General features: G+C 40.5%; 1 protein-coding gene across 4 annotated transcripts in view; it reads right to left on the reverse strand.

The window, feature by feature from the left end:
- The window catches only part of PTPN12 (protein tyrosine phosphatase, non-receptor type 12), a 44,368-nt gene extending 21,567 nt beyond the window's left edge, over window positions 1-22,801 (reverse strand). For 3 of the 4 annotated variants that reach the window (XM_018560441.1, XM_018560439.1, XM_018560438.1), the window contains exons 1-5: window positions 17,254-17,318; window positions 12,095-12,190; window positions 8,206-8,244; window positions 4,577-4,648; window positions 3,529-3,588 (exon numbers count right to left, since the gene is read on the reverse strand). In XM_018560441.1, coding sequence (XP_018415943.1) covers window positions 3,529-3,588; window positions 4,577-4,648; window positions 8,206-8,244; window positions 12,095-12,118 — 195 coding nt within the window. In that variant the 5' untranslated portion in view covers window positions 12,119-12,190; window positions 17,254-17,318. Of the gene's footprint in view, window positions 1-3,528; window positions 3,589-4,576; window positions 4,649-8,205; window positions 8,245-12,094; window positions 12,191-17,253; window positions 17,331-22,690 lie in introns of those variants that run through there. The other variant, XM_018560442.1, reaches the window with a different exon arrangement.
- Between the last annotated feature and the right edge of the window lie 1,869 nt (window positions 22,802-24,670).

Consider the following 24,670-nt stretch of genomic DNA (forward strand, 5'->3'; position numbering starts at 1 on the left):
CCCCTCCCTTCCCCAACCCCCCCCCCCCCCCCCACACCCACCCATCACTTGAGACACCCACTGGTGGTTACATCAAAGTATTTTGGCATTTTTATTAGTTTTGCATATCTACCTGCAAGAGAGGGAGAAGACCCTCATGTAAATTGGACTTTAAGCAGCATAAGTGAAGTTTTTATTTAAATTGTAAACATTCAGTACCAATCACACCCTCAATGGCAGAAAACAGAAAATTGAAGAATGTGAAAAGCAGCGCGGTATTTGCTAAAACATGGAAATAAGAATCAAGTCTTTAATATGTGATGAGTTAGTCACCTATCTATTCCTTCATCAAATGTATAGGCAACCTACATTTCCACTGATAGGGAATAGGACTGTCCCCCAAACAAAGCTCTCCAGGTACAAGTTTCACTTGATACAAAGAGATCAAAGGGATGAAATGCATTGAGCCCCTTGATTGGACAGAGATTGGAAGATTTTTTTCCAATGAATCCCGATATCCAGGATTTTCAGTTTTAGGGTGGCTGCTTTCCCTTGCAAGGTCCTATGGAGCCATCCATTTTGTGTGTTATTCACCACAAATACAGGTGCACAGCAGCTCAATCCACTGAACTCCCCACTGCTCCCTTATCCAAGCCCATAGATAGACAGGTGCAGGAGGCTGTGCTCTCCCTTGTGATCTTGTACTGAACAGGAAGTTCAGGGAAGCCGAGCTCAGAACGTTGAAACCAGCTGTTTAGAAATGAGATGACAGTAAGTGTTTGGGCAAGTGTTTAAAAAAATACTTTGCAGGTCAATTTATATTCGTTTGATCTGGATTCATAATTGGCACACACACACAAAAAAAAAAAAAAGAATGAGCGTTTAATACTACTTTAAAGAAACAGCTGAGATAATTTGGTACTGTCCACTTAAGAAACTAGACTCGCACATTACAATACTTAATTCTGTTTTGTAAGACATAATTAGATTACATATATTAATTAAAAAATATCAAGAGTGCTTCCAAAGTGAAAGCTATTTTAGCATATAGAACATTTTCTAGTAGTAGTAGGAAAGTAATTAACATTTTACAATCCCATTGGAATGTCACAATATTTTATTCAAAACATGAAGAAACCACAGAAATAATACTACCAGTAACTGGAACAGAAGACAGGGGAATGTTAACCAAGGATACAAGTTCTACATATGCATCTATCATTTTACAAGCTAGACACAAAAGGTCTACAAGGTTTGTAGAATAAATATGCAGTACTTCACACTGTCCATGGCATACATGCAGTACTTCACACTGTCCATGGCATACATGCAGTACTTCACACTGTCCATGGCATACATGCAGTACTTCACACTGTCCATGGCATACATGCAGTACTTCACACTGTCCATGGCATACATGATATTTGGACTGCCTACATTATCTGAAGATTTTAAAGGATTAAAAAAATAAAGTAAACGGTTTTCTTGCACGTTACTGAGTAGCACACATCAGCACCCCTAAAACCCAGAGCACATATGCAACGAGCGATCAGCTTCTGTGGTCGCTGACTCTGGCCTCTTCATCTAGTGTGGTTACTGATTACAGGGATGGCCTAACAGTAAGCAATGAAGGCGATGAGAACTGGCTATTTTTATACCATGGCTCTCCAGAGGGATCAAAGACAACATGAAGGTATTCAGGAGGTGCCTGCTATTAACAGAAAGTAACGCTTTACAATATTTTTGCACACAGGTTTGTTTTAAAAGAAAAATTAAACCCTTACGTGTTTTTGCACCTATCTTCTGCTAGCAAGCAGTAGATATATGCAGAAACATAAAAAAAAAAAAATAGTTACCAAACAGGTTTAAACTTACCTGTATCTCTGCCACACGCTCCCGTCCAAAGACTCTCAGGTGGCCGCAAAGGATAATGAGGCGGGCGCATGAGCAGTAGAGATCTTTGGCCAGGAGAAGAGGAGAGACACAGGGTAAGTCAATGCAGCAACGTGCACCCGTGCAGGCTCCGTGGGACAGGACTGGTCTTCACTTTATGCTAAATCATGTCTCTTTGGATTCTATTCCTTCTATGCATCAACTGAAGAGCATAATGAGTTTTTACCAATATACAGGCAGTCCCCGAGTTACATACATGCGACTTACATACGGAGGCTATTACTGTACAGCAGGGGTAGTTGTAATGCTACCACGCTCCACGACAGCCCAACATTTCCAAATCCAATTGTCACAGGGACAGTGTGGAAAGGAAAAACTTGCACGCAAGCATTTAAAAATGATATTTCTGTGCTTTTACCGGGTGTCTTTAAAAGGAGAACTATGAGGGGGGGTGCTTTTCACTCCTCAGTTCTAGCCGACCTGTGACAATGAGACTGTCACAGGTCGGCTCAGTAGATCGGGAGGTGAGCGAACACATACCGGCGTTCGCTCACCTCTCGATCCCGTCACGGCTCTCTGCCGTGACAGGGGAGGGGCTGGATTCCCCCAGCTCCGATCCGCCAGCGCTGACTGGCGGAATGGACGGGGGAGGGGGCGGGTACAGCTGGCTCTGCCTCTAGATAGGCAGAGCCAGCTGTCAGTCACGCAGCTGGGCGGATCCCAGCACAATTGTCGGGATCCGCTTCAGCGCCTCAGTATATCTCTGCGGCGTCTCAGTATACCTCAAGCTCTAGCTGTATACTGAGCCTAGGGTGACGGCAAGACGCTAGTTTGTGTCCTCCCGTTACCCTCAGGAGAACTATGGGGGAAAAGCCTTAACCCCATAGTTCTCCTTTAAATCCACTTTATTGTAGGAATGAAAAAAAAAATGCTCCATTTTTTTTTATTTCTAAAGCCCTGAGATTTGGCTGGAGCTGTGCTTTAAAAGGAGAACTACTAGGTGGGTGAAAATCACTCAGCCTCATAGTTCGAGCCGACATGTGACAATGAAACTGTCACGTCGGCTCAATAGATCGGGAAGTGAGCGAACACATACCGTCGCTCGCTCACTCACTTCTCGATCATCTCCCTGCAGACAGCGGTGACAGTCAGTCACCGCTCCCATCAGGGATCCCCACTCCAATCCTCCAGCACTGACTGGAGAACCGGATGGGGGAGGGCGGGTACAGCTGGCTCTGCCTCTTGATAGGCAGAGCCAGCTGTCACTCATGGGTGGATCACGACAGTATTGTCAGCATCTGTCCCGGCTGCGGCAGTCTCAGTATACCGCAAGCTTTAGCTCACAATATACTAGCCTTTGGGTCACGGGAGGACGCTAGTATATGTGCGCCCGTGACCATTAAGAGAACTATGGGGAAAAACACTTACCCCATAGGTCTCTTTTAAGGGTTCCATGCTAATTATACAGCAATGTGGTAAGACACCAACATATTGTGCAGTCCCCAATAACAATTAACTGACTGCATTAGAGGCTGCAGGCAAGCTGTCTGCATGATCCCTGCAATGTAAAATTAGGTCAAGAAAACAGCTATATGCATTAAATAACTTTCACAAGAATAAATGTGAATAGAAAGGATTTGTTTTGACAAAGCTTACATTCTGGAACTCCACTAGAAGCGTCCTTACAAAGTAATCTTTTCTGGATTTTTCATCTTCCTAAATAAAAAACAGAAATGAGTTATTCTTAATGCAGGATTGTTCAGATGACAGAGGTCTATAGTGACAGTCTTGCTCAGTACTGTGATAAAAGTCAGCGTACACAAGAAACAGCTTCTACAACAGTGCAAGACTGAAGGTATGGCTGGAGTTCAACATTAAAGTATGTGAAGCCAAAGCTTTTTGTTTTTTTTTGTTTAATGTTTTTGGGTGAATATGAGAGATGGAGATACACCCTCGCTATTGGTCCTGATGACGATCGTCTCCAGCACAGCTAATGGAATTCAAATTCATTTAGTTGACTAAGGAACAGGAGGGTGAATGGAAATAAGTAAACCTGTTGTGGTAACAACTATGAAGCGATTTCCCCTCACTTTGAAAAGTTCTTTTTACTTCCCGTTTCTCTGGACAAGAACTAAAAAAGGGAAAACTTTCCAACATGACAGAAAAAAAAAAAAAAAAAAACACCTTACAGGGGTCTTTAGGATTTCTTACTTAACCAAAATGGGGAAAAAATAATATGGCTTAATACGAGATCTTATACCTCATGGAAAGTGTTAAGAACCATAAGGTCCAGCATGGGCCAGATGCCCATACTGATGGCTATGATCCCAGGAGAGCAAAGCTGTATCAAAGGCCAACAGCCTCTGGACAAATAAAGGTCACTCGTTATGCCCTGATGAAGAGACCCTGCGTGGTCTCGAAACGTTGGCTCTTGTGATTGTGTGACGTCTATGTCCAATAAATGGACGTGTATTATTCTACTGAGTGCTGGTGATTCCTTTTCCTACACTTCTGTAACGCCACATTAATTTGTGTTAAGTCTGCCGATGGTGTTTATTATTAATAAAACAAAAAGGTGGATTCGCAGGAGCTAACCAATGCTCAGATAAAAAGCAAAAAAGTCTTAGATTTAGAATAAAACTAAAACAAATAGTAATTATAATGAAAAGCTTTTTTTAAATCAACATTTTGAGTTATTACTTACACATGAAATACGAAATGGTCCAAAACTTAAAGGTTGCTCTCCTAAGTTGGGGTAATATCGCTCACATTTTTTCTGCAAAACAATAAAAAAAAAGTATGTGTGGTTGTGTCTGTACAAAATGGTCAATACACAGATTTACAGTGGGAACGGTAATCAAACCAAGGCAATTCTCTTGACAAAGGCAAACTGCTTCTATTAAAAGCAGGATATCACTATGGGAACATTTTTGTTCCCTAACACCAGTGCCACTGGTGCTTCAGATACCAATCCAAACTGATTAGCACAGTATAAACAAACATATTTCTTCCTTTAGATTGTCTAAATTTAAACCAAAACTACAGAACATTACATTTGGAAATGCACAAAAAAGTCTCCATTATATAATAATGCAACCGTTCAGAATACATTTTAATTAGTCGTTTTATATCACAAGGCATGTGGGCTTTACTAGGTCTTAAAAGCATCCAATTTCTCAAATGGTCTTAAAGGATATGCAAAGCCCAACAAACATCTCATTTGGTCCTTTTTGGTATGAACAAAAAAAAAATTAAGTGTTTTGTTTTATCTGTTCAATACATTTGATATGCAAATTTTGAAACGATGCCCCTGGTACTAATCTTGCTGTTGAAATCCACGAGACCCTTCCTCTCCATTGGTCGTATATAGTGACTCACGTGTTTAGACTTGTCATTGGTGATGGCGCTAAAATGAATTATGCTGGTCGGTTCTCCATTGTAAAATGTGTTGATTCTTATTTGTTCAAGCTTATCCATGATGTAACAATCCATGTAGACACCACTCGAGGTTGGTACTACAATACGTGTATAGTACATTTCTGTGATGTATTCGAACGTGTACTGTTGTTTTTTTATGTTGTGAAAACAAATAAAACCTATTTGAATTCAAATTTGAAATGTCCGACTCCTGATAAGTTCTTGTACTCTCTGCCTGCGCTACACCATTATCAGTGCACTGTTCTAAGTCACCTCTAATGGCTACAGAACCCTTTGTTTTTGAGAAGGGGAGGTTTCTGTAGTCTTACACTAGGTTGACAACAGTGACTCTCCAGTTAAAAACAGGAAGGTTTACCAGGTAAAAAGAATGATGAAAAGCCTGAAAAAGCAATCTGATGCAGACACTACAACGAACGGCCAGTAAGCTACAAAATATTAAATTTTTGTTTTTGAATTTAGCTACTACATTGTTTTTGTGTAAGATCAGAAATTGTTCATTACAGGATAAGGCTGCCAGCTCAGACAGCTGCCTTGCAGAGGTGATTGCAACAAGAAACACAACCTTGTAAATGAGAGTGGAGCAATATTCCCCGATAGGTTCACACCATGTGCAATGGTGGGTCTTCGTCAAGGAATGGAAGCCAAAGAGTTATGCATCTCCTTGTCCGAAGAGTCCAGGAGCAGAGTGTCTGAAGTTTCTCCTGGGAGGAAAAAAAAACTCTAGGCCCCATCCGAGACACAGGTCAAGCCAGATACTTCAGGCGGTCAGTTCCAGCACTGAGTACTAAACGTTCAGAAACCAGCCAAACCTCTTCAAGGTCTATGATAGAATGTCCCCTATAACCTGAGCTAACTGGGGGATCTCAACAAGACTATGAGGCCAGCACCTTGATGAACAACTGAGGTGCAGAGGAGAAGTCCAATGGGCAGGGCCACAAACTGGAAGTGGTTAGGACCCAGTGCAAAAATGAAGAAATCGCAGATATGATGGAAAAAATTAGGTCACGTAGGTACACGCCCTTGATGCCAATATAGGCCAGGAAGTCTCCCAGACAAAAGGCAGGCTGCTCCTTAATTCTAGGCATTTTTCTGCTGCGGAAGACAGATACCCTTACCCCCATAAGGGTAAGCAAGGCAAGAGCTTCTTTTGGGTTCAACAGCCCAACACTTCATCCAAACACTCCATACAGTCCTCCTTATTAGAAGGACCATCCAGGAGATGAGATATTTCCAACAACCCACCTACAATGTAGTTCAAGGCTCCAGGCAGGAGCCCCAGATGCTCTATGAGCAAGTGATCAACTGCCATTTGCCTGTGATTAAATCTACTCTAATGGTCTTAGCCCAGGCAGCTAGGGTCTGAGAGACTAATGTCACTGATTGCAATGTAGGTCCTTTCAGAGAAAACCGTGTTCTAGAAAGGCCCTATGGTCCAAGTTTTGTTAAGACAGGACACTGCCGAATCCACGGAGTGAACAGTCTGCTTTTTAACAAAATCCTCCCAAGACAGGTATGATGTGAATAGCTGTTGGGAGGGACAAACAACTTCTTAGGCTGGGTTCACACCTTGACGGATTGAATATGCACGTTTTTCACGCGTTTTTTTACCGCGATTCGCGGTTAAAAAAACCGCGCAAAAACCGCGCGTTTCCGAGGGATACTTGACTGTATCCCAATGGAACCGCCCGACCAAAACGCCCCAAAGAAGTACGTGTACTTCTTTGGGCGTAGGGCGGTTTCCCGCACGTTCGTACTCGCGGAAAACCGCCCAGATGGGAACCATGCACATTGAAAATAATGGCATGTCCCTGTTTGAGCGTTTTTTTGAGCGAGTACGAAAGCGCGGAAAAACGCCTAGGTGTGAACCCAGCCTTAAGGTTTTTTCCAGTCTCTATAAAAGGAAGATCGTAAATATCAGGTGTACTGGAAAAGTCTTGGATGTCTTGGGGGGAAGGGGGGGGTCCAGAAGAAGTCTAGACTGGGGACAGCACTGGTAGAAGCTACAGGTTGATCCTCAAGTGTTATTGTGCGCACCATGTCAATAATAGCTGAAAGTGTCTATTTTGGAGTGATGGCAGAAGACTGTTTACACTCAGGTGTAGATTAATCTGTTAAGAACCTGAGACTTAACATCATAACAGGGTCTCGGAGGCAGAAGGCTCAGAGGCTGCAGAAAGATAGAATAGGGATTCTGCAGGGGAAGACTTGGAAGCATATGTAGTAGAAAAAAAATTTAGGAAAAAAGCTAGTAAAAGGTTAGACTTTTCTCAGCAGGGCAGAGAAAACAAATGCACTGTCCTAGGATACAAGCAAAAAATTGAGGCATGCTGGGAGTAAGGAGGAGTTATACTGGGCTGGCCCTCAAATTTTATGTTTGCCAGTGTACAATTCTCCTATGGTTGGCAGTATAACCTGTTTCTGAATTCCTTCCTTTGTGTCCCTTAATGAATGAAATCAGGCAACCTAATACCGACAGTCTGTGCAAACCATTCATTGCCCACTGCAGACTATCGAAAGACAGACAAGCAAAGCTTGAACATGTCCAATCAAGCACAATGGATACTGCAACACTGCAGAGAAATACTCACACAAGACAGGTAGGAAAGTAATTTACAACAAAGAATTGAATACTACTAACAGTAGTAAAGGTTTATAAAAAAATGGATGGGAAAAAAAAAAAAAAAAAGAAGGAGCAAATTGGCCTTTTTTTCCATTTTCTTTGCATTGCTCTAAAAGGAAATGTAAATAAAGCCACCCAGTACAATGCTAATGTTGGTACTGTCTGCATATTTCAGATTATTTTAAATAAGTGTTAACAAAAATACTGCATTTATACAGAACTCCATGGGATGTGAAAGTACAATTCAGCTCATGGTGATTATCCATGATACATACCCGTCCCATTTCAAATTCACGACAGGCCATGACAATTATCTGCAGTGAGAAAAAAAAACAAAAAAAAACAAACACTTATTAGCAAAAGACCTACAGAGTTCATTATCTCTGCTCTCCAAAGAAACTTGTGCACATTTCTGCTTTTTAACACATATGAGGCTGATTTACTAAAGGAGTTGAGAATCTTCACTCAAAATTAGATAAAGACGGACTTCAAATTTTCCAGTCATGTCGTATGCAAGTTCCTACCTAATTTATTCTGCAAATGGTTGTTTATTCAAAGCCAACGCAGCGGTAATTTACCAAGTTAAGTTTCTCAAACAAAAACAGTCAATATTAAGGGCAGGTACACATTTTCCTGACCATATCTGGAACGTAGTGCATTGCGTTTTGCCGCATTCCGGAGCTGGTTTTCTTTTTAGCTTAAAATTGGCTTTCAGGTGCATTCCAGTGCATTTGCTTGCATTTTTGATGGGTTTCCATGCATTCCAGAGCAGGTCAAGGGAGAGATGCAGTATTTTTCTGGTCTGGTACGGAATGCGCAGGTGTAAACAGAGGCCAGAAATAGCATAGGGATACATTAGGATGCATTTTGGGTCCATAAACCTGGTCATGATCTGGATGTGGTGTGAATGGGCCCCAACGCTGACCTTGCACTAAAACGCAAGGCCTGCTTATTCAATTGTGCCCCCCTCCCTATCAAATGGCAGCATTCTCCATGCATAACAATATCCCAGGATTTCCATGAACAGGTAAGCGCGTTTCAGGCTACACCTAATCTTATTTAGAACTAAATTTTGAAAATTTTGCAAGACTGTACATGCGTGAATAAGCACATGGCCTCAGCTCAATACATGCAATGGACAACTGGAGAGTGGGGCTAAGCAAACTTTGCAAAATCCCCTCTTCCTGCATCCCATCTGATTCAGAAACATGACTTTGTTGTGATACAAGATCACTTCTCAACTAAGCTGTTAAAGGGCAGGTCCTATATTTTATTCCTCAAAGCCCAGACTTTGCATATTAATGTATTTTCATATTCTTTACAAGCAGTAAATGTGCTTTAACTGCGCTCTACAGCTGCAACTAGCCCTTCTGAGGGGGTTAGCAATGGCAGCCCCAAAGTTCCACTCAGCACAGATTTCATTTGAAGTGACCATGTCACCAAAATTCATTTTCAAAGTAAACCGGTTACCCAATAAGAAGGGAATATTTACCTCTTCCATTTTCCACATAACCTCTAAATAATGGTGTAAATACTTGTCTACTTCCCTTGTAACCAATTGCTGCTCCAGTAAAGACAAATCACTGGCAAAGTTTCTTCCGAGACCACGCCATCTGTGAATCTCTGTCGAGAATATTCATATTTTCGTACAGGAGCGCGCGGCTAAGACACAGGTAAGTTTAAACCGCATTTAAAGCATTTTTTGTTTTGTTTTTTAAAAACTCTTTGCATACATCTACTGCTTGCTAGCATTAGATCTATGCAAAAAAACAGAGCGTTTAGAAACCCTTTAATCCATGTAGTCATCAGGAGGCACGTATTTACACTCTTCAGGTAACTTGTTTGTTTTGAAATGGTTATTGACAAGGTTGCTCTAATAACTCTCCCTAGTATTTAAATGTCTAAATGTAGTCAGGAGGTTCAGTTTATAAAACAACATTTACAGCACTGTCAATACTATCGACTTCTGTGAGAGAGGAAGAGAATGAGGTACAACTGAGGAAACTAGTATAACCACAAACTGTTCCAGTACCAGGGCTGCCAAATAAATGGTACAAATAGTCTAAGACTCACAAAAAAAAAAAAGCAAATGCAGCTGTACAGAGAGGTGTATTTAAAAAATAATACAATTCTATGATAACGATAAGCTAAATTTTTTGCCATTTTTAGTTTCCTTATGATATAGGAGTACATTTTGCAATGTACTCCTGTAATCAAAAATCCACCATAAGCTTGTAAATCATATACTGTGGGCAGGGCAAAGCTCCGCGCGGAGAAGCAATCCAGACACTATTGTCGGGATCCTCCCCGTTCTTCTCTTCCCATTGAGTGAGAGTGCCTTGTAGGAGCTGCTGCATGTTCATGAATAACCGCAAAGGTGCAACAGCTCCATCCCGGCCTGCACCCCAACCTTTCTGTTGTCATCTCTTCTTCTCCCTGGGTCATAAGGAAAAAATGAAAGATCTGCAGTAGCGCTTCAGCAAATGATCTTACCTTGTCCAGTTACTGAAGCGCTGCTGCAAATCTCCTTTGTGTTATTCCTGATGAGCCAGGGAGCAGAAATGGGGATAGCAACATGGATTGGAGGCAGGGACGGACCTGCAGGCACAGAGCTGCAGGGACGGATGTTATTCATGATGAGCCAGGGAGAAGGAGATGGAGGGGAGGCAGGGACTGAGCTGCTACGCCTGTGGATGTATTAATAAACGCGCAACATCTACTACAAGGCAATGTCACTTAAGAGGAGAGAAGAGTGGGGAGAATCCCAATAGTCTGGATTAATTGTCAGCACCGAGCTCAGCACCATCCACAGTAAATGATATTGCTTTGCAAGCTTATGGTGGATTTTTTATTACAGGAGTACATTTTGCAATTAAAACTAAAAGTAGCACAAAAAAAAAAGGTGTAACCTAGAGTTTTACTTTAAATAAAGCTTTTTTTTAATCTAACAAATGTAACCAACAGCCCATTGTTTCAATGTATGGAAGAATTGTGACCTGCAGACTTAACATGGGGAAAAACAAGACAACTAGTTTCTGAATTGAGAAAGCTGGTCGGATGAGCAGTGAAACGTCTTCAAGAAAAATACAGCAAGTCCAGTTGCCTTGACTTATTTTTTTACAGCTATACCATGACCTGGATGAATGAGAACCTTCACAGACAAGACAACTAGTTGCTGTTTAACCACCCAGAATTATCAGATTACAACCATGCATGTCAGACAGAAAGGCACATGCCTGTGTTGTACTCATACACATAGCGCTACACTATGAATTTTTGAGCAGTACAAAATATGCCTTCCAAAAACAGATTTCTAATTTCTAAATACTAGTTATACATTGAATTGGGCAAACAATATAACAATTCTTAATGGAATACAAATTTGCATCATCTTCCAGGTAAGTCACTAAACCATGTCTCGAGCCCTTTTGTACACTATGATTTTCTCTTTCTAGTTAGCTTCCCTTTTAAAAGTGATGTCTTTCTAGCTATAACAATTAAAAAAAACATCTCAAAAGCATATTTGATCCAGATATACAAGTTCAATCACATTTTGGGGGGGAGGGAAACCCTGCAGCAGCTTTAACTGCATCCTCAATGTCAGGCCATTTTGGTAAAGTAAAGCTGTTCCAGGTAGTATGCATACATTCCAATAGGGGGAGGGCAAGTTATAGAACAGCCTGGCATTTGTGCATACAGGGGACAAAGAAAGCTCCTGCCGTCGTGTGCAAGCACCTCTAAGTACTTGCACGTTATATATGTAGCAACGACACTCCATGAGAAACATGACAAGTACAGCAGAACATACATAAAAGTTTAACTTGTCCTGTGCACATTTGTAATAAGCCATTTTTAGTGCCTATAGTATGCAATCTTCTCTTTTAAATGTATTGGGATTTTGTTGAGGGTGGAAAGAAGTAGGGCTGCACAACTAATCAACATAATCGATGATTGAAAAAGTTGACAACTTTTATCTGGCTCTGCACCCATGTCCCACTGAGCTGGCACCATCAACCAAACTGGTGAGCAGGTGTTAGAATACAAAATGCTTTAAAGAGAACCAGTGCATTACCAATGCTGGGCCAAAGAAAAGATTTACCTTTTTTTTTTCTTAAGTCTCATTAGCAGAAGAAGAAAAAAAAATAGCTACACAGAAAGACTTACTCCAACATTGTACTCCCAGTTCATTCTCCAGAAATCTACTACAGTATTGGCTAGTGGCCCCTGGGTTGCTATATATGCTTTAGGCCCGTAAACGCCCTAGAAAGAAAAATGATACAAATCAGTTCACATTACATATCAATTACAAGCCACACACACAGTAAAGAGATAACATTTCAACACCACAATATGTACAATGATATGATACACGCTCATGCAGCATATTCTTTTCTAGTAGAATAATAAACCGTAATCTTGAAGCAGAAAACATGCTGACACATACAAAGTAGATTTCATGCCCTAATTAAAAAGAAAAGTTATTAGTTGTGGGGTACATTGTAAAAATTGCAGTTACACTTGACAGTATCGGTCTTCCAAGTGAGCGTTGTCTGTCAACCCTGAGAGTTAAACCTACATAGAAAAGGAAAAAGTTCTAAAATGCTCAGAGATCTAATCCAGAATACTAAGGAGGCATAATAAAAGCTGGACTGCTGTGCTGTCATGAAGAAACCAATTAGGGTCATATACAAGAGATTTTGTGGATTGCATATTGTAGCAGATACTGATTGCTCTCCTTAGCGTTTTTGTTTCTAAGAAACATTTGCTGCTACAAATTCATCTATTTTTGCCCTACGGGTCACGTCACATCGGCAACTTAGGCAGCAAAAGAAAATTCTGGTCTTCTACAAACTGCATAATAGCACACACATTAGAGATTTACCAAAAAATTATTTAAAAAGTGTGGGCTACTATAAAGCAAAACTTGCAACAACATTCCAGTTGATCCCTTATACAAGTGCATAATGAAAATGATTTTAGATGTGGCCCTAGGGAAATCTGAAGTTAAAATTACCAACTGTTAACGACAATTTGTCAGGAACCAAAGAACGATTTATACAAATAGGTTAGTCTTGCCATAACAAACAAATATACTCTTTAAAAAGTTGCTTTATGTTAATGTCAAGAACTTAAAATAAATGAGTATAAACCACTTGTGACTATTCTAAAACCAGATGATGAAAAGGAAATTCTGAATAAATTATTTGACTCCACTTTTAAGGGAATTCCAAACCACACCAAATGTTTCTTTTTGGTGATTTTATCCCCTTAAGTACATTTCTCACTGTAGGCTTTCAATGTAATATAAGCCAGATGAGCCTTTGCTTGGTTAAACATTTTCTATGAATATTTCACACCATGCGTATAGCGAAAGCCAAAAGCCTCCTCTTGCCACATCAGTAAAAATAAAAAATAAAAACTACTTTTTAAAGCATATCCAAAGCCAAATCGTCTTTTCCCCAGTTTTGGACAAAGTAAGGAATGGTTAAAACTCCTATCATGTTTTTTTCTGTGTCCTGTTGAAGAGATTTCGCTTTATTATTTTGTCTTGGGGGACACAGCAGGAGTTTAAGTTTTGTCATTATATACACTTTAAGCCATTAGGTTATGTCAAGTTTAAAGGACACATCTTAATCCAGTGTCAACTACACAAACTGACCTTGTTCTGTCTGTCACTGGATCATTGGATAATGTCAGTTGGCATAAGATAGATGCACTTTCATACAAGTACACTTATCCAGCTTGTTTGGGCTTTATGATAAAAGTATCCTACGCACTCTTAATGCGTAGTTACCTGAATCAAGCGGCTGCAGCCTTTTGCAACATTTACAGGCCATGGCCCAATTTTTGTTGCCACGGACCGCACCTCTGCAGTGGATCCTTACAGATTTCTATGGGACATCGAACAAAGGTTGGAATCACACTAAAGCTTAAAACCCTTTTAATGCTATTTTAAAAACAGTCAATGAGCCATAGAGAAGTTGGCCAGATCTAAGACATAAGAGACCAGCTTTGCCTTTTAACCTCCAGACCAAAAGTATATTGTTCTGGCCATGTCAATGATACTAGACTTTCTTGCAGTGTTTGCTTGACTGAAGTGATTAGACCGTCCTTGATCCACTGCCCATGTCAGCAAACGCAAAGGCCTGCAATACCATTCTGTTTGGTCTGGTGCTTTAGGCCTCCAAGTTTACTGGAAGACTGAAAGCAAGCCTGTACTCAAGTTATACTAAAGAGTACATAGATGTGGGCATAGAAGTGGCTGCATATACCTTTTAGATGGATTGTAGAGCAATTGTGATTTTAGTTTCTGAAGTCAAGCTCTGACCTAACCTATTGCACAACTCACTACTGGACACTGAAGCCACTCATTACTATGAACCAAAACATGCAAACACAAGAGGCAGGATTTCGTGACTAAGCTCTGACTTTATTTGCATAAATTGGCCATGAAGGCTCCCAGCGTGTTTTGGAAGCCAGCTAAAAGCCTCTTGGTGCCTGCATCAATTTACCTAAAGTAACATACACAGGTATAACTATAGATCCATATTTAACCTAGTCTAACAATAATTTTAAAGCTGAATAGGCAGGCAGCTAAATGAGGGCTTAAATCTCAGGAGCCAGTTAGCCAAGGCACCATAAAAAAATATATAGGATGCCCAACTTTTGAGATTTTGTTCAGTTGTGGCCATTGGGCGTGGCTCTTTAAAAAAAACCTGCTGGCTCCTGGATTGAACAGGCTGACCCCTGAATACCATTTTAATTTACCACCCCCTAGCTAAAACACAAACAAGAAAAGGTTTCCAGCCAAAGAGTGTGACATTCTATGCTGCCATTTTGTCATCCTTGGATCCCTGTCAGACAACAAAGCCAGATCATTGACCTCAACTACAACAGCACCATAGCACAGTCATCACCACCAGGTAAAAGCACATCAACAGCATGCAGACTGGACAGTGGCAGAAGCAAATTATCCCTCAACTCACTTTTTTCTAGCATGTGGACAGTCAATACATGTGCATGCAATAAAGCCCAACTGGCTTCTAATTCAGGCCTCACCTCAGTCTGAGTCTGAGTGCTGGTGTACTGGGAATGACGGGGGGGGGCCAATATCAAGATACATTTATAAATTAATTAAAAAGCTGTATTAACATTTAACATCTTCCAGGAGTACTAGTTGTCCTGCCCAGAGGACAGAAACCATCAAAAGTCAGAAGATAAGGGCCTCACTAATTTGAACAGGATGTTAAGTAATGTTCAAATAACTCTTTATAACATGGCTTTCTAAAAGGACATCTGTGAATGCACAATAAGCTGAATCTTGAAGAGGATGTGCTAGAACAACAGGCACTCACTCATGCCAGGTTTCACGTGTTAGCCCAGAACAGGAAAATCATGCTACACCAAGCATGTGATCACCAAAACTAGAAGAATGAAACCTACAAAAATGTTTCCTGGTTTAAAGGAACACCATTTCTGCAGAAATATGCAGATGGTGGAGCTAGATGTTTGTGTACAAAGCATAAACCTATGAATCTATTCTGTCTTGTGTCAACAGTTCAGACTGGCAAGGTGTACTGGTGTGTATAGGTGCAACGAAACGGAATTTTCAGACTGAAAGTGAAAATAGAAAAATGATTTTCGGTTTTGACCTGACAAATTTTTAACCTTTTTAAAATAAATTTGAATATTTAGTTTGTATTTATTTTGTCTTTACGATTGGGGGCTCTGGGGAAATATCAAGGGTCTATACTGATATTTCCCTTTTGAAATAGAAAAAGAGATTAAGGGCACAGATAATCTTTTTCTGCAGACCCTGTTATGAATGAACAGGAAGCCTCTATATTGTGTGCTCCTGTTCATTCATAAAAGTTGTGGCTATGGAATGAATTATATCTACAAACATGAATGAAGAGGAAGTGATTTAGAGCACACCCTGTTCATTCATAATTGGGGACACACATAAAATTGGAGACATATTAAACATAGTGTCCTGAATTATTGATCGCTGAGCACTTGTACTTCGCTCTCCATCCTGACTCGCCTGTCACAGGAGGCTGAGCGGGTGGTGCGGGAGGAGAGCTCTGTCTCCTGCGACACGGCTGACAACTGACTCCTCCTGTAACAGCCGACATCTGTCTCCTACCCGCACCACTCTCCATCCTGATCTGCCTGTCACAGGAGGCAAAGCATGTCGGTGCGGGAGGAGAGCTCAGCCTCCTGTGACAGCACACTCCTACTCGCCCGGCTTGGCCTCCTGACAGTTCTCTCCTCCCTGCTGGCCGCTGCTCTGTGTCAGAGGTGGCACAGAGCAGCACCCAGTGGGGAGGAGAGAAAACTAGAGATGCACCACATTTTCGGCCAAAAAAATGGTACTTGCCAAAGTACCATTTTCGACTGTTTCGGCGGCCGACATTTCGGTGCATCCCTACTGGTGTGAGTACGGTTTTCACGTTAAACCCCTTAACAATTTAAAATCATTTCAAATGTAAAAAAAAAAAAAATTTGGCCCACTCATGGTCCTTTATGGCAGAAATATTGTCATTAATAAATAAGTTGAACAATATGGGACCCAGCACAGAACCCTGAGGCACACTGCTCATGACACTAGCCCAGTCTGAAAAGGTGCCATTTACAGATACTCTCTGGGCACGTTCCCGTAGCCAGTTCTCTATCCACGTACACACCACCTCATCTATGCCCATAGCTCTCAGCTTGTGTAGCACCGTATCAAAAGCCTTTGAGAAATCCAGATATACCACATCTACCGGCTTCCCTCCGTCCATATCTCTACTTACCCCCTCATAACAAGTTAGCAAGTTAGTTAGGCAGGAACGATCTTTCCTGAACCCATGCTAATTGTCATTAACTATCCCGTTTTCCTGAACAAATTCTACCAGATAATCCTTTATTATGCCCTCTAGCATTTTACAAACTACCGATGTTAGACTAACCATTGCATTTATATAAACATCCATGTAAAATGAAGTATGATGGCAAGCAAGTGTATAAAACAGTCACAATTAGTAGAAGAAAAACACCTTCACCAAGGTGAAATAGATCTCAGTGTTCTCTATGCAAGATAGAATATCAAGTATTAAAAACGATTCCTAAACTGCATAAATAGTTCATGTGTAACCTAGCTCTGTAAACCAATACAGTCAGCAGAAAATAAAACTTGATGACCACTTAATGGAAACAAATCCGATGGTAAATATCTAGTTTGCTGATGCATTTGTTTAGGCCTCTTTGCAAAATATTCACTTTAAAAAAAAACTTTATAAAATCACACACACTAACTTATTAAATACAAGTCATCATACCTTGATAAAATTTGCATTGATGTAATCTGATTCATAGGAAGGAATTTTCAGTGCAAGTTTAACTCTGCTGTGGTCAACTGTATAGGAGAAAAAAAAATTATCTATATCTCATGTGTATTTATATGCTTAACATAAAAAGTTTAGTTAGATAACAGATTTAAAATATATCAAAAGTAAAGAAATAGGGATGATAGGGGTGATTAAATATCATACAACCTATGCCATAATAATTTAGTAATGGATGCCATCTACAAAAGAACAATGTCTTCAAGTATAAATTAACATTATTTGCACCTTTGGGAACCACACAATCATGGAATATGCACACCTCTGGCACAAAAATAGGACTGCAACTAATGATTATTTTCATAATCGGTTAGTTGCCCAATAATTTTTTCAATGAAATTGGATTCAAGAAAACAAAAAAAAAACACACCTACTTAAATTAAAAATAAAATAGACAACTAGGGTATTACAATGTTTACTTCTGAACATAGCTGCATGCACAATTTTTTGCAATCGCACTGCACTGGAATGCACAGCATTGCAGTACCGGGCAGGCGATCACACTGTGGGTGGTAGACGTGTATGGGGTGCCATTGAAATTAATGGCACTGTAACCGACCTCCCGCAGCAGAATATGTCAGGCCAAAACAAAAACAACAAAAAATGACTTTTCACACCTTTTATCAATTTTTTTTAATAATTGTATTGTAAGTACATGGTGCTTGAATAGTTTCAGAAAATGACAGCTGCCAGTGGCAAGATTTCGCAGAAGGCAGCTGAATGTAAATACAGCAGGTAGTGGGCTGGTGCAAAAGCCAGCCTGCTATTGGCCAATTCAAACTGCGATACCCACTAGCAGGCCGGCTATTGCACCAGCCCACTGCTTGCTGTGCACTCCTTCCCGCATGGAGGAGAGCGCTCGGAGATCCAACCAACTGATCGATAATGAGAATAGTTGTCAAATATTCTCATTATCTATTAGTTGGTTGCAGCCCGACATAAAATACTAATATAATATGAAGACAAAAATCTTTCTGCAAGCAAACTCAAACATGTTTTTTATAGACCTCAAGAACCCTAAAAAAGACCCTGTCGCCACAAATTGCACATACAAGGAAAATATCAAGTATTTCAAGAGCTTACTTCCAGTGTTTTCCTTTCCATCATTTTTTTTAAATTATTATTATTCATTAAAAAATGTGCCTTTGAACTTGCTAAAAAATGTGATTAGTCCATTCCCTAGCACCGTTCCCTCCTGTACAGCACATTCCTTATCCGGAAGTGTCCAATTACTATGTGTGTGCTGGCCAGTAGGGCTGCAACTAAACTAAACTATTTTCATAATCTATTAGTTGGCTGATCATTTTCTCGATTAATCCGATACAAAAAAAAAATTAAATTTTTAAAAAATTAAAATGGAGTATTACAAAGTGTACTTCGGAATAAAACTGCATACACAATTGTAGTTGCACCATACTGAAACGCACGGCAGGGGTATTACTCTGTGGGTCGGAGGCGCATTTGCAGTACTACGGTATTCATTTCGGTATCACCCCAAAGAATCTCCCGCAACAGAATTTGTCAGGCCGAAAATGACTTTTTCCCCCCACTTTCAGGTTTGTTTGTTTTTTTAATAAGCGAGGGGGTGGTGACCTTATTTAATAATTTTTTATTAATTTTAACTGGAATTCTTTTATTTTTATTACTTTACTGTTAGGAGTTTTGGGGAAATATCAGGGGCCTAAACAGATCCCTGATAGTTCCCTTTTGAAATAAAAAAAAAAAAAAAAAAAAAAAAAATTGGGGGGAGGTTTGGTGGAGCTTTCTTCACTGATGGGTACCGGCTGCAGGGGTCTGTGTCTTCGCCAATCCCTGATCGGAATAGCGGGGGATTGGAGAGGACACAGGACCAATGAAATACCAGCTCCAACCGTGGAGGAGAGAACTAGGGGACCCAGACCAACTAATCAATACTGAGAATCATTAACAACGAGTCTCATTATTGATTATTATCAATTATTTGATTAGTTGGTTTCAGCGCTACTGGTTAGGGTCCTCTGCCCTTCCCTTCATACAAAACCTTTTATGTAGCTGCTAAGGAGGAGCAAAAAGGTCACCGAGTCTGCTGGCATTACATTCAAGGTGACAGGGTTGTCAGAATTTTTTTTGCCACCTGTGTACCATTAAAAGAAACAGCCTCAACAAGAAGTTGGAGAGAATCTTTCCAATGTGAAAGAAATTACCTCTTAGTCGTCACAGGAACAAGTGTACCCAAAAGAACATTTCCAATCTGCTCCTGTTCTGGAGGCAAAATTTTGGATTGGTCACTTTTATTCCTAGTGACACAGATGATCAGGACAATTAGAGAGTGAATTTCCCTAATGGACAACAGACAGCAATAAAAGTCCGCAAATGGAACATACTCCAGTCCCAGGAACATATGTTTAAAAAGATATCATCCGAGATGATATTTTGCAGTAGAGAAAAAAAAATGTTTTTACAATGGGCGTGCCTAAATTCTTAAAGATTGATTTTCAAACAACTCCCACCTTTTATGCGATTTTCAAACAACTCCCACCTTTTATGCACTTCCCAAGGGGCATAAAAGGCATGAAGGATCCCCCTGGTAGGCTGATAGTATCTAGCATTGGAAAATCACTATATTGATCACGGTTTACGTGGTCATGTGGAAACATTACCATTGTAGGAGAGCTAGTCCACATTTGGAAATGCTGAATGATCTTGAACTACCAGAGAACTCAATTTTGGAAGGTCTGAATGTTAAGTCTATATTTATCAATCCCTTATTCACTGTGGCTGAAGGTAGTTCGGAGATTTCTGAATGAGAAATTGATCAATAAAATGTTCTTTTGCTTCATTTAGTAGATTTTCTACATTTGCACAACATATTCAAGTCCCCACTACCTTCAGGTACAGGGTGCAAAGAACTACTTGTGACCTGTCATATGCAATCCTGTACCCGGGGAAGTGGAAGTGTGACTTATTTTCACAAGAGGTGCTCGCCTTGTACTTGAACCATGTCAATGGAAAAGGTACATAGACGACAACCTCTTTTTGTAGACAAGGTTAATAAGAGGATTTTAAATCAACTTCAATAAAAAAAACACTAACAATTTAAATTTACAGTTTACTTTACATCTTTTGATGCAGGTTCTAGCTGGATCCTGTATACTGTATTTAAATTGAGCAGATGGATGGTTGTTAAAGTACAGGTCATTTTTGTAAACCTACAGTAGGGAACACTATTCTTCATGTAAAAGCAGTCATCATACATTTCCGATACAGAATATTTCTTATGGACAGTATCTTAAAATCTCACACAACTGGAGACCCAGCAGTTTAGTTTAACTGTATTTAATGATATATGTGCTATAATACCCTACATTCCAATTTATGGCCACCATTTCAAATCATTTTTAGAAATTATGTTTTTATATCTGTTTTATTAAAGTGTTATTTTAACATTCCTGAAGTATTTTGATAAATTCTTACACCTGGTTATATACACTTATATTAATGTGAAGGAATATTTTTACAGCGATAACTATTACACTGTCCGTAATATATACATATATTATTCATGTTTTTAGATTATTTATATTGAAATGCATTATTAGACTATATTACATTCATTTTTTAAAGACCTGATAAAAGCCCTTGTTTTGGTCCCTGAAATTGGTTGGCTGTTTTGTGTAAAACATTAAACAGTTTTGGGCCCTTACCTTTTGGCCTGCTGCTCCTTAATTTTCTTTCTTGCTTAAATAATTACATAAGAGGGTAAAACTGTTTGGGGCAACGCCAAATATTTCCAATCTTGGATGCTCATTTGGTGTCCGATAGTTACAGTGCAATTTTATTACCTCAAGTTCTAATCAACAGAGTGGAAGAATCCTTGTTGACAAATTTATATTTTCAGTAAATGTACCTTCAAGGTGCGACAAGGTGTCTTGTTTATACAAATTAATGACTGGATGTTGTAGCTAATTATTATGGAGAGTAGCCATTGGCTTATGGATAGCAAATGGGAAAGATAAACTCCCAATGGATTGCCACATATTTTGAAGTATTCAGCTCACAAGGATGTATAGTATAGTTAAATACTCTTAGTATATTATATACTCTTCGATCGGATTCTAAAGTAATATTTAACTGTTGTGTCTACGAACGATTATCAATTCATATATAGGGCACTGTGGTACCTGTAGGCTACTTTGTTTGAACGCAAAAGGACTGATGCACTGCAGTTTTTTTATTTTTTTCTGGAAAGGCCTGTGCAGTATTACAATAGAAGTTTTCTTTATAGATATGGTGTTTAAGGTTTGTCATTTAGGCAGTATAATTTTCAAAATGAAAAGTATATTTTACATAATTTACATCTGGTAGTGACTGTAATCCTTTATGAGTACATACACTGAGTGGCCAGATTATTATGACCACCCCATCAGTACTTAGTTGGGCCACGAGATGACTTCGTTGGGCCACCTCGTGACTCCACGAGATGTTGAAAGGTGATGCGAGGAATCTGACACTGCACTGTTGCCCTTCTGTTGTCTTGTACCAGTCTTGCCACTCTCCGTTCTGCCCTAACATTGACTAGTCGCTGACGGCCACAATTCGCACGTTCAGACACAGATTTTCGGCTGACAGTCCAGTCTTTAAACACTTTAACAGCTGCTCTTGAACATTTAACTAATTCTGCTGTTTTGCTGATACTCGCTCCATGGCTCCGAGCGCCAACAATCATCCCACGTTCAAAGGCTGTTATATCGCATTGTTAACCCATATCTTCAGAAAAAAAAGCACTTCTACTGTCGTGGTAAACAACCTGCTTCCCTATTTATAATGGTCTAGTCCTCTAGCAACTTCAGCGCGAAATTATAGCTAATTTGCCTACAAACGTCAGGTGGTCATAATAATCTGGCCACTCAGCGCATACGAGTGCCATATATGAAGGCATCAGTCTCCCCCTTAAGAACATTTATTGGATGTTCTATTGCCTAGTTGGACTTTATAGCACTGAAGGCTGGGTGTGGTTACCTTAATGCATTCTCTGCATTATGGTAAAATGTGCCCAGTACCATTTTCTGCCCCTCGTCCCCACCACACTTAACCGTGAACACCGACGCCGGTCCCCGAAGCGATCTTCAGTTCCCCGAACTTCCTGGTTGTGGGGAGTATACCGGGGGCAGAGGATCCATAGGCTCCTTCTGCAGTCAAAGTGTGACTGTGAACACGGGGGTTGGCTTCCCGAAAGTGGTGTGCGGCTATGGACCCACACAGCTACTTGTGAGCAACGCACACGCACGGGTGCCTCCATAGCAAAAAAAAAACCCTTAAGGTTTAATATCACTAAGCCTTTATCAGAAGAGCAAAAACACAGAGCTACAAGGATTAATAATGAATCACTTACACGGCAGAATATCTTTATATCTGTTCTTTTTAACATTCTCTTCCTTTTCTCCAGTGATTGTAGGGTAAATTTTTTCAGTTCTGTACTTGGTGGACAGTCTTCTTAACCTCTGAAATAAAAGTAAAAATTTACAAATGACATATTTCCCCTAACACACACGGTCACTGCAGTAACTTAAGGTTCAATATTAAGTAAAAGGCTGCAACGGGACGTAGAAACAAAAGATCAACTCAATCAATATCTTTAAATATTCCATCATCATTATATAAAACTTACAATCACCTAAAAACATTTTTAAATCTTAACATATTTACATACATAAATAATAGAAATATTCCAAATATCGTCACTAACAGCAATACCATCAGTTACATCAGGATTATGATGAAAAGCAATTATGCAACCAAAAAATCAGTACCGGTACTAAAAATGTAATTCCTTTGATCACCCAGATCTAGAGACTGTCACAGTTCTGAAGCTCTGCAATGCACAAGGATGAACATCAGTAATGGATGGTTTTATCAGGGACAGAAATACCTCAGCTTTGACATAGATTAAGTCTCTAATCCAGACATTAAGCAACTAGAAAACTGAACAATAATTAAATATTCAAGTGCATACAAATATCTAAAAAGATATCCCATAGAAACCATTTGTGCTGTATCTCCTAAACCTGCACACCTCACTAAAGGTCCCATTCACACCAATTGCTGGAACACACTGGATCGCATACTGTAAGCCTCCCTGCATTCTGGGGCTAAAGGGAACATAGTGGTGCATTCAAGTCATTGGCACCACAACCACGACCCCCACCCTCCTGCCCTCAGTGCGATTGCCCGCACCAGAACATTTGGCACAGCAATGCCCACGTTCTGGTCCGATCACAAAAAATAGTGCATGCACTACACAGGTGGGCATTGCTGTTCCACGCACTCTGGGATGGGCAATTGCACTGCAGGTGGGGGGGGCTCCAGCCCCATTACACATGGAGGCTTGGTGAAAACGGGCCCTCAAAAAGCTTTACATGCAGCTATTGAAGATACACAAATACTCATATTCCAGCCTTTGCCAGATTTTTACGTACTATGCATACATGAACCTAGATAGATCTCTGATAATTAGGATAACTTAAAAAAAATAAAAAAAATAAAATAAAAAGTATATACTGCAGCTTCACAGTCCTCAGAAGTGGTGGCTGCATTAGTTTTTATATTTCAAGCCAAAAAGATTTTCAGCAAGTACAGAAATACCCGTTGACCTTTCCAGACATTCAGTATGCTTATTGCATGCTTTCAGGTCATTGACAAGGTACTGAAGCCATGTAACAATATTCTTCCTTAAATTGAGAACTATGGGGCAACCTTTTTTTCCCATAGATCTCTTTAGGGTTAGGGGAGGACATATACTGTGCACTCCGGTGACCTAAAACTCAGTATATAGAGGGCTATTTCCCACTATATGCTGAGAGCACAGAGCCACATCGCAGCTGGGACAGATCCCGACAATACTGTCAAGATCTACCCCACTGGCTGATTAGAGAGGCAGAGCCATCTGTCAGAGGCAGAGCCAGCTGTGCCCGCCCTCTCCCCTGTCCGTTCCTCTAGTCCAGGGGTCAGCAACCTGCGGCTCCAGAGCCGCATGTGGCTCTTTCATCCCTCTGCCGCGGCTCCCTGTCCAGGGGTGGAACTACCCCTGGGGCCTCGGGGCCTAAGTGTGTGGGGGGGCCCAGTGAGGTCCGGGAATGGGCAGCCCCCTGGTGGAATATGCGGCAGTGCAGGGTCCCGGGGCCCAGCACTGCCGACAGGCTTCTCCGTAAGGGGGCGATGGTTACTCACCTCCTCTCCTGGCCGTGCCCCTAGTAACAGGCAAGAGGTGAAGTGTGTCACATGCCCCGCCCCCTGCAGTGCACACTGCCTGACTAAGTCCAGTGCGCTACTAAGCCCAGAGTGCAGTGCGCTACTAAGCCCACATATACCTATA

This window comes from Nanorana parkeri, unplaced genomic scaffold, assembly GCF_000935625.1.
Source record: "Nanorana parkeri isolate BGI_ZX_2015 unplaced genomic scaffold, ASM93562v1 scaffold454, whole genome shotgun sequence".
NCBI lineage: Eukaryota > Metazoa > Chordata > Amphibia > Anura > Dicroglossidae > Nanorana > Nanorana parkeri.